This window comes from Mandrillus leucophaeus, unplaced genomic scaffold (genome assembly GCF_000951045.1).
Source record: "Mandrillus leucophaeus isolate KB7577 unplaced genomic scaffold, Mleu.le_1.0 Scaffold295, whole genome shotgun sequence".
NCBI lineage: Eukaryota > Metazoa > Chordata > Mammalia > Primates > Cercopithecidae > Mandrillus > Mandrillus leucophaeus.
The window spans coordinates 1335873-1346778 of NW_012103087.1; the positions used below are offsets into that span (position 1 = coordinate 1335873).

The 10906-nt window shown below is 39.8% G+C and overlaps 1 protein-coding gene across 1 annotated transcript in view; it reads left to right on the forward strand.

Moving 5' to 3' along the window:
- The window catches only part of MCCC1 (methylcrotonoyl-CoA carboxylase 1 (alpha)), a 90519-nt gene that overhangs the window by 71742 nt on the left and 7871 nt on the right, over positions 1 to 10906 (forward strand). The window contains exons 14-15 of the mRNA XM_011986168.1: positions 1103 to 1189; positions 9412 to 9461. Of these exons, the coding sequence (XP_011841558.1) occupies positions 1103 to 1189; positions 9412 to 9461 (137 nt within the window). The remainder of the gene's footprint in view (positions 1 to 1102; positions 1190 to 9411; positions 9462 to 10906) is intronic.

A 10906-nucleotide genomic window follows, 5' to 3' on the forward strand; every position in this document is an offset into this window, starting at 1 on the left:
AAGCCTAACTTTTGGCTTATCTCAGCTTTTGACATTCTTTCCTTGCTAAGCTTAATCACTTCTAGCTTTTGATTTAAAGTGAGAGACATGTAACTCTTCATTTGACCACTTATAGGCCATTGTAGGGTTATTAATTAGTCTAATTTCAATATTGTAGTGTCTCGGGGAATAGGGAGACCCATAGAGAGGGAGAGAGACAGGGGAATGGCTGGTCAATGGAGCAGTAAGAACACACACAATGTTGATTGAGGAAGTTCTTTATCTTACATGGGCACAGATTGAGGCACCGTAAAACTATTATATAGTAGTAATATCAGAGATCACAGATCACCATAACAGATATAATAATTTAAAAGTTTTAAATATTGTAAGAATTACAAGAATGTGACCTAGAGACACAAGGTGAACACATGCTGATGGAAAAATATGCTTGACATGGTGTTGCCACAAACTCAGTATGTAAAAAACATAATGTCTGCAGAGTGCAATAAAGTGAGATGGGCCTGTAACATGAATAATTTATTAGGTGTGTATAGTCTTACCATTTATAAAGCATTTTCACATTTATTTAATAATTATTACATTTTATACCCATTTAATGACTCAGAAAAATCAAGGCTTAGAGATTTAGTGAGTCAAGATGATAGAGGTGATCAGGTGGCAGATGCCATTCTCAACCAAAAACTTCTCTTTACCAATTCATTGTTGTTTTTTTTTTTTTTTTTTTTTTTTTTTTGAGATGGAGTCTCGCCCTGTCACCCAGTATGGTGGCACAATCTTGGCTCACTGCAAGCTCCGCCTCCCAGGTTCACGCCATTCTCTTGCCTCAACCTCCCAGGGAGCTGGGACTATAGGCGCCCACCACCATGCCCGGCTAATTTTTTTGTATTTTTAGTAGAGACAGGGTTTCACTGTGTTAACCAGGATGGTCTCGATCTCCTGACCTCATGATCTCCCTGCCTTGGCCTCCCAAAGTGCTGGAATTACAGGTGTGAGCCACCGTGCCTGACCAGGACTTGCGTTTTATGTTTTCTTTTGTAAGGTGTAAATTTCATAGGCTTGATGCTCATAAATTTGTTACTGAATTTTAAATTTTTTCTAGATCAATTCTCTCCATTTTCATCTAGCAGTGGAAGAAGACTGAATATCTCTTATACCAGAAACATGACTCTTAAAGATGGTAAAAACAGTAAGTAATGTTTCATTAAAAGAGAAATGTGAGTCATACAAATGTATCACATTAGTCTGAAAAAGAGGATTCCAGCCCGGTCATGATCAGTTACATTTTTTAAATGCCTAGGCTAAACATTGGAAGGAAATATGCCAAGATAATAGAATTGATTGGCTCTGGGTAGTAGAGTTTATGGTATTTGCTTTTCTTCTTTGCACTTTTTAAATATTTTGTAAATATTCTAAAAATATGTCATAAAATAAACGTAGCAAAACAGCTGAAATGAAATATGCCAGAATGTTAGAAATATGCAAAAAAAACCCCACCTCTTTTTCCCTAATCCTTTGTACTTTTTTTCTTGCTTTGCAATTCTTCTGCAGCGAGAGTATATTACTTTTAAATAAGAAAAACAGTTTTCAGCTGGGCGCGGTGGCTCACGCCTGTGGTCCCAGCACTTTGGGAGGCTGAGGCAGGCAGATCACGAGGTCAGGAGATTGAGACCATCCTGGCTAACATGGTGAAACCCTGTCTCTACTAAAAATACAAAAAATTAGTGGGGCGTAGTGGCGGGTACCTGTAGTCCCAGCTACTCAGGAGGCTGAGGCAGGAGAATGGCGTGAACCAGGGAGGCGGAGCTTGCAATGAGCTGAGATCACACCACTGCACTCCAGCCTGGGCGACAGAGCGAGACTCCATCACAAAAAAAAAAGAAAAAAGAAAAACAGTTTTCAAAACTATGTCAGAGAGGGACGATTACCCACTGCCCAGGCAGTGTTTCAGGGGTTCAAGTGGAAGTGGGTCACTGCAGAGCTATAATTTATTAAGTGCCTTATCTCATGTAAGTTTTTATCTTCACAACATAAATGAGGGGGAGTCACTGTTATACCCACGTATGGATGATGAAAGCATGGATGATAAGGCACAGAAGTGAAGTAATTTAGTCAAGGCTAGTGAGTGGCCGAGCTAGGATTCACACCCACTCTTTGTGACATTGACTCTTAGGCTATTTCCACCAGTTTTCCAATAGAAAATTGATTTTTGATTGTCAACTAATTTGAGTTGACTCAACTTAGGGACTGACTTTCTTTAACTGAAGTCGAAAGAGGCTGATGCTTAAGCCAGAAGGAAGTTTATAAACTTCTGGCTGGAGCAGTGTAGCAGCAGGACCAGAATTCTATAGCTGGTCACTGTATCCCTTCTGCTGTAAGACAGTTTGTGTGGGAAGCCCAATGGGTGGAGTCAGAGCTCAGAGTCCTGGCTAACCTTGAATGTGAGATGTCATTGAACTGTGACAGTTCTGTTATAAAAATATGCCTCCCAGGTAGGGCAGAATACTTTTGTCAGCTGATGACAGAATCCTCTTCCTTGGACAGAGGAAAATCTTTTTCACTTCACCTCTATGAAGACACTAACTCAGTAACAATTTTTTTGTTTTGTTTTTTGACACAGAGTCTCTGTTGCCCAGGCTGGAGTGCAGTGGCACAATGTCGGCTCACTGCAAGCTCCACCTCCCGGGTTCACACCATTCTCCTGCCTCAGCCTCCAGAGTAGCTGGGACTACAGGCGCCCACCACCACGCCCGGCTAATTTTTTGTATTTTTAGTAGATACAGGGTTTCACTGTGTTAGCCAGGATGGTCTCTATCTCTTGACCTCGTGATCCGCCCACCTCAGCCTCCCAAAGTGCTGAGATTACAGGCATGAGCCACCGTGCCCGGCCAGTAACAAATATTTTGTTCACACAAGTTTATTGGGTTACAGCTCTTCAGTTATTTTTCAATTCTGAGCCTAGATGGTCATTACCTTAAGTGCCTTGGGCATATTGTCAAGCCTTTATAATGAAAATTTGCAAACATCCTTTATATAGTAGCATTCTGCAAATGGTTAACCCATCCATTTATGCTCATTTCATCCTAAGAAATACAGCCCCCCAAATCTGGAAGTATCTTACTCTAGACTCCTATATGCTAAATACAAGTATCAAAAGTGGTAAAGTTTCACTGGCTTCTTCAACCTGAATTAAACAGAAGAATTACATGTGTGATTGTAATTCATATAAGCCAACTGTGTTATTTGGCATGGCTCTTCACTAAAGCAGCAAGCGCTGATTGGAAGTATGCTGTGTTTTTTGGAATTAAAAAATGTTTTCATTAAAAAATGAGTACATAATTGAAAAGCCAACATGATTGCTGTTCACTATATCCTTTTGGCAATATTCTATGAAAATAATCCAAGTCTATATGTAACAGCTTTCAGAAAATGTTATATTGCTAAGTCTCAAAAAAAATGCTAATAAGCCATGACCACAATTAAATGGAATGCATGAAATAGGAAGCTTAAGAGACCAGGCTGGCCACAGTGGCTCACACCTGTAATCTCAGCACTTTGGGAGGCCAAGGTGGGAGGATTGCTTGAGGGCAGGAATTCGAGATCAGCCTAGGTGACATAGTGAGATCCTGCCCCTATTTATAAAATAAAAATTTTTAAAAAGGGGGAAAAAAAAGATACCAGAAGAGCAGGACTCCATCTCAAAAAACAACAACAACAACAACAAAAAGATACCAGAAGCATTTATGAGTCAAAAGCAGAAGCAACTTCTAGTGAACTCAGTGAGAATGACCAACTATTTTAAGTATTCAAGGCTTGCAAGCTATTCTTACTTTGCTACTAGAGGCCATGTTTCACAGAACCCTGCCCAACCTCAATGATAATAATGTCTAAAATTTATTGAGTATTTGGTATATGTCAGTTACTGTATTAAACACTTTCCAAAGATTATTTCATTTGCATTTTCAGAACTGGCCAATGAGATTGGTGTTATTATTAGTGTGAACTTTATAAATTACTAATCTCTCTAAGCCAACGTCAAGGCTCAGAGAGATGAGTAATTTTCCAAAAAGTTACACCAAAAGTAATTGGTGGAGTCGGGATTTGAACCCACACTCCAGGATCCATGTGCTGACCGAATACTGCAAGTACCACACTTGCATACCTTATTAAATGTATAAGAGGATGTTTAAGGTTCTCTTGTAGGTGACAAGAGATATCTAGGGTAGGATTTTTTTTGGTAGTGTCTTTACTGTGATCTGTTGGCATTCGTGCCAGTTAAATACATGTCATATTTTATAAATTCAAAGAAAATGGCTGTGGTGTAATTGGAGGCACTTTGTGATAAGAAGAGTTAAAGCCTGTCAACATGATATAGGGTGGAGAAGTTTTATTCATTCTTACATTCAGTACAAAGTTTTTGATAAAATAGATATGCCAAGTGATGTGGAGAAGAGAAGGAAATGTCTTTGTCCCTGCTTTTTTTCTGTTAAGGAATTTGCCATTTGGAAGTGTGTATGTTGAGAAGATGGAGAGTGTAGTGGTCAAGAGTGTGGGCCCTGGAGTTCTTGTACTTTAGTATTTGACTTTTGTGAACATTTTAATTTTGATAATTTTTCTGAAACAACTGATAGAGAGGAAAATCACTCTTTATAAACCAGGATGAGAGGAGAATCATAGTGGGTGTTTTGTATGCAGAAGGCTAAATGTTCAGAGGAGGGAGAATTTACTCTGCCCAGGCTGACTCTTCCCAAGGACAGTGAGCCTGATGTGAATGGGCAGTGAGGTTTCTGTGCTGTGGCAGGGCACCAGCAGCGTAGTGAAAGAGAAGTGTGAGCATAGAGCCACAGTGCAGGGAAAGCTGGGGGCATACATGGGGAATGTTTTTGTGTGTGTGTGGTTTTTTTTCTGAGACAGAGGCCCGCTCTGTCGCCCAGGCAGGAGTGCAGTGGTGTGATCTCAGCTTACTGCAATCTCTGCCTCCCGCGTTCAAGCGATTCTCCTGCCTCAGTCTCCCAAGTAGCTGGGACTATAGGTGAGTGCCACCACGCCCAGCTAATATTTGTGTTTTTAGTAGAGATGGGGTTTCACCATGTTGGCCAGGCTGGTCTCCAATTCCTGACCTCAGGTGATCCTCCCACCTCGGCCTCCCAAAGTACTGGGATTACAGGTGTGAGCCACCGTGCACGGCCTAGGGAATGTTAATTGTCCCACTTTCCCATTTGGGTGGAGCATCAGGCCGTCCATGGAGGAGAATGGTAGGAAATAAGACTGAGAGGTTGGGGCCTCCAATATCAGGCGAAGTATTTGGAATGGGGTCAGGACATCAGCTCTGAGTGTTGAGATGAGAAGCAAGAAGACCCCAGAGGACCTCCTCAGATTCAGCCAGGCCTGAAGCAGTGGGGCCCGAGGCAGGGTAGAGCAGTAGGAATGGAAGGAAGAGATGCATAGGACGGGGAAGAATTTGGCAGCATTGTAGTAACTGTCCCTATTTATAAAATAAAAATTTTTAAAAAGGAAAAAAAATAAGATGCCAGAAGCATTTATGAGTCTAAAGCAGAAGCAACTTCCAGTGACCTCAGTGAGAATGACCAACTATTTTAAGTATTCAAGACTTGCAAGCTATTCTTACTTTGCTACTAGAGGCCGTGTTTCACAGAACCCAGCAGTGGAAACTGTTGCATGTGGAAAGCAAAGAGGATGAGGCAAGGATGTTGCATGTGGAAAACAAAGGAGGAGGAGGCAAGGATGACAGGTTTTAAGCCTGGATGACAAGGAGCATCAGGGTGCCAGTCAGGGAGCTCACAGGTCTGGAGGAGAAGAAGGTAGAGGGAGAAGATTGGTTGGCCCCACCGTGTTCATCTTAAGTTGTCAGTGGAGCATCCAGCTGGTAATGATAATAATAATCAGGGGTCACTTGGAGAAGAAACGTCGGGGCTGGAAACAGATGTGAGCTGGCAGCATCAAAATGAGTACTGAAGTATCAGAAGCAGACAAATTGATTTTGATCTATATACTCTACTCCACAAAACTTTAGATTTTCATCTCCTGGGATAGTCAACCAGTTCCATACTCATGTAATCTAGGCATACTCTGGAGTTATTGCAGGTTTGGTTCCAGACCACTACAATAAAGTGAGTCAAAGTTTTTGGTTTCCTCATGCATATAAAAGTTATGTTTATATTATACTTTAGTTTATTGTGTGCCAATAACATTATGTCTAAAAAAAATGTATATACCTTAATTAAGAAATGCTTTATGGCTAAAAAAAATACTAATGATTATCTAAGCCTCCAGTGAGTTGTAATCTTGTTGCTGGTGAAGGGTCTTGCCTTAGTGTTGATTACTGTGATTGATTTAGAGTGGTGGTTGCTGAAGTTTGGGGTGACTGTAGTAGATTTTGTAAAATAAGACACCAAGGAGGTTTGCTGCTTCAGGTGACTTCCTTTCATGAAGATTTCTCTGCAGCATGCAGTACTGTTGAGATGTGGCAATTCGGTCACATCTTCAGGCTCCACTTCTAATCCTAGGTCCCTTGCTATTTCTACCACATCTGCAGTTACTTCCTCCGCTAAAGTTTCAAACCCCTGAAAGTCATCCATGAGTCATTAACGTCTTCCAAACTCTTGTTAATGTTGATAATCCAACCTTCTCCCATGAATCACAAATGTTCTTAATGGCATCTAGAAGGTTTTCAATTTACTTTGCCCAGATCCGTCAGAAGACTTACAATCTATGGCAGCTATTGCCTTACAAAATATGTTTCTTAACAAGACTTGAAAGTTGAAATTACTCCTTGATCCATGGGCTGCAAAAAGGATGTTGTGTTAGCAGGCGTGAAAGCATTAATCTCCTTGTATATCTCCATCAGAGCTGTTGGGTGGTGACTATGTGCATTGTCACTGAGTGATAATATTTTGAAAGGAATCTTTTTTATCTGAGCACTATTGAGTAGGTCTCAACAGTGGGCTTAAAATATTCAGTAAACCATGATGTAAACAGAAGTGCTGTCATCCAGGCTTTGTTGTTCCATTTATAGGGCATAGGTTGATTTAGCATCATTCTTAAAGGCCCTATGATTTTCAGAATGGTAAATGAGCATTTAATTCAACTTAAAGTCACTGGCTGCATTAACCCCTAGCAAGAGAGTTAGCCTGTCCTTTGAAGCTTTGAAACCAGGTATTGACTTCTCCTCTCCAGCTATGAAAGTCCTAGATGACATCTTCTTCCAATAGAAGACTGTTTTGTCTCCATTAAAAGTCTATTGTTTTTTGTAGCCACATTTATCAATTATCTTAGCTAGATCTCCTAGATAACTTACTGCAGCTCCTCCATCAGCACTTTCTGCTTTATCTTGAACCTCATGAACCAGCCTCTGCTAGCTTCAAGTATTTTTTCTGCAGCTTCCTCACTTCTCTTGGCCTTAATTGAATTGAAGACAGTTAGGGCCTTGCTCTGGATTGACTTTGGCTTAAGGGAATGTTGTGGCTGGTTTGATCTTCTATCCAGACCACTAAAACTTTCTCCATATCAGCAACAAGGCTGTTTCACACTATTTATTATTATCATTATTATTATTTTAGAGATGGGGTCTTGCTATGTTTCCTAGGGTGGTCTCAAACTCCCAGGCTCAAGCAGTCCTGCTTTGGCCTCCCAAAGCACTGGGATTACAGGCATGAGTCACTGCTCCCAGCCCAGCTATTTCACCTTTTTATCATTCATGTGTTCACTGGAGTAGCACTTTTAACTTCCTTCAAGAACTTTTCTTCGCACTCACAACTTGGTGATTTGGCATCAGAAGCCTAACTTTTGGCTTATCTCAGCTTTTGACATTCTTTCCTTGCTAAGCTTAATCACTTCTAGCTTTTGATTTAAAGTGAGAGACATGTAACTCTTCATTTGACCACTTATAGGCCATTGTAGGGTTATTAATTAGTCTAATTTCAATATTGTAGTGTCTCGGGGAATAGGGAGACCCATAGAGAGGGAGAGAGACAGGGGAATGGCTGGTCAATGGAGCAGTAAGAACACACACAATGTTGATTGAGGAAGTTCTTTATCTTACATGGGCACAGATTGAGGCACCGTAAAACTATTATATAGTAGTAATATCAGAGATCACAGATCACCATAACAGATATAATAATTTAAAAGTTTTAAATATTGTAAGAATTACAAGAATGTGACCTAGAGACACAAGGTGAACACATGCTGATGGAAAAATATGCTTGACATGGTGTTGCCACAAACTCAGTATGTAAAAAACATAATGTCTGCAGAGTGCAATAAAGTGAGATGGGCCTGTAACATGAATAATTTATTAGGTGTGTATAGTCTTACCATTTATAAAGCATTTTCACATTTATTTAATAATTATTACATTTTATACCCATTTAATGACTCAGAAAAATCAAGGCTTAGAGATTTAGTGAGTCAAGATGATAGAGGTGATCAGGTGGCAGATGCCATTCTCAACCAAAAACTTCTCTTTACCAATTCATTGTTGTTTTTTTTTTTTTTCTTGAGATGGAGTCTCGCTCTGTCCCCCAGGCTGGAGTGCAGTGGTGCGATCTTGGATTACTGCAACCTCCGCCTTGCGGGTTCAAGCTATTCTCCTGCCTCAGCCTCCTGAGTAGCTGGGATTACAGGCGCGTGCCACCATGCCTGGCTCATTTTTGTATTTTTAGTAGAGACGGGGTTTCACCATGTTGGTCAGGCTGGTCTTAAATACCTGATCTCGTGATCCCCCCGCCTCGGCCTCCCAAAGTGCTGGGATTATAGGTGTGAGCCACCGCACCCGGCCTGCATTTTTAAAATTATAATACTGCAGCCTTTTTGTTGAGGGAAAAATACGTAAAATATTTGACAGCCTTAAAATATCTAAAACTCAAGGCTGGATGTGGTGACTCATGCCTGTAATTCCAGCACTTTGGGAGGCCCAGGCAGATGGATCACTTGAGTCCAGGAGTTCAAGAGCAGCCTGGGCAACATGGTGAAACCTCATCTCTAAAAAAAATCAAAAAATTAGCCAGGCGTAATGGCACGCCTGTAGTCCCAGCTACTTGGGAGGCTGAGGTGAGAGGATCACCTGACCCCAGGAGATTAAGGCTGCAGTGAGCCGTGATTGCACCACTGCACTCCACCCAGAGTGAGACTCTGTCTTAAAAAATAAATAAAAATGAAAATAAAACCCCTGAAATTCCATTTTAAAAAAGAAAAGTTTGAAATTCATCTTTATTGGTACTAATTTGACAGATGCTTTTCTAACAAAATATTTCCAAGAAGTTCAAAGATGTTGACTTTCCTTTAATAGTTGATTGTCTTCAGGTTGAGAGTAAGATTCGTTATATCTCAGTTATTAAATAAATGAATGTTTTCTAATTTTTCTTCATTTTTTTCCCTTTTTCCGTAAAGATGTAGCCATAGCTGTAACGTATAACCATGATGGGTCTTATAGCATGCAGGTAAGCCTTATTGGTTTTGTTCTACAGTGCAGAGCTGAATCTGACCTCTTTTATACTGAATAGGGTATTTTTTCACTCTCTGGTTTCTCTTAAGCCTTTGACTATTATGACTGTAGTTACGAGAATAACTTATGCTTTTATTTCAGACCCAATTTGGGGAAATTACCCCCATACAGTTTCTAACTGATTGTTTACTCAGTTGGGCTGTTATTCCTTTAATAATAAAAACTTGGCAAAAAGCAAAAGCTGGAATCAGACATTCAAAAGCCCCTAAAGTATGTGCATGTATTTACATCAAAAGCAGCAGTTCTCTCAAATTTTTTGTCTCAGGAACCCTGTACACTCTTTAAAATACCCACCAGAGCACTTTTGTTTGTGTTAATTATATCTCTTGATATTTACCTTTTAGACAATTTAACTGAGAAGAACTAATTTATTATTATTTTTTAATTGTGGTGAAATACACATAATATAGAATTTACCATTTTAGCTATTTGCATTCAGTGCATTCAAGTTGTTATGTAACCATCACAACCATCTATCTCCAGAACTTCTTTCTTCTTGTGAAACTAGAATTCTGTACTCACTGATTAAACAGTTACACTCCATTCCTTCTTCCCCCATCCCCTGAGAACCACGATTCTACTCTCTGTCTCTATGAATTTGACTATTCTAGGTACCTGATAAAAGCGGAATAATGTGGTATTTGTCCTTTTGTAACTGGCTTATTTCACTTGGTACAGTATCTTCAAGGTTCTTCCATGGTGTAGCATATGTGAGAATTTCCTGTTTTTTTGTTTTGTTTTGTTTTGGTTTTTTTTAAGGCTGAAAAATACTCTGTTGTATGTATATACCACATATTCATTATCCATTCAGCCATTAATGAACATTCAGGTTGTTTCTAGCTTTTGGCTATTGTGAATGATGCTGCTATGAACAGGGGTGTACAAATACTTCTTTAAGACTCTGTTTTTTGTCCTTTTGGGTATATATCCAGTAGTGGAATTGCTAGATCATATGGTGATTCTGATTCTTTGAGAAACCACCATAGTGTTTTCCATCGCAGCTGCAGCGGTTTGCAGTCCCATCAACAGTACACAGTGGCTCCAGTCTCTTCACATCCTTGCCACTACTTATTATTTTCTGGGGTTTTATTTTTTTGTTTTATAATAGCAATACTAATGAGTGTGAGGTATCTCACCGTGACTTTGACTTGCATTTCCATAATGACTAATGATGTTGAGCATCTTTTCATGTACTTATTGGCCATTTGTATATCTTGTTAGAAAAATCTGTATTCGAGTCCTCTGCCAATTTCTTAATCTGGTTGTTTTATCGTTGTTGTTGAGTTGTAGGATAAATTGAAAAAAATTTAAAACCTAATCACAAGTACACATTCCATTAGCCATCACAGTGATAACATTATCACACGTTCAGTAGCCTCT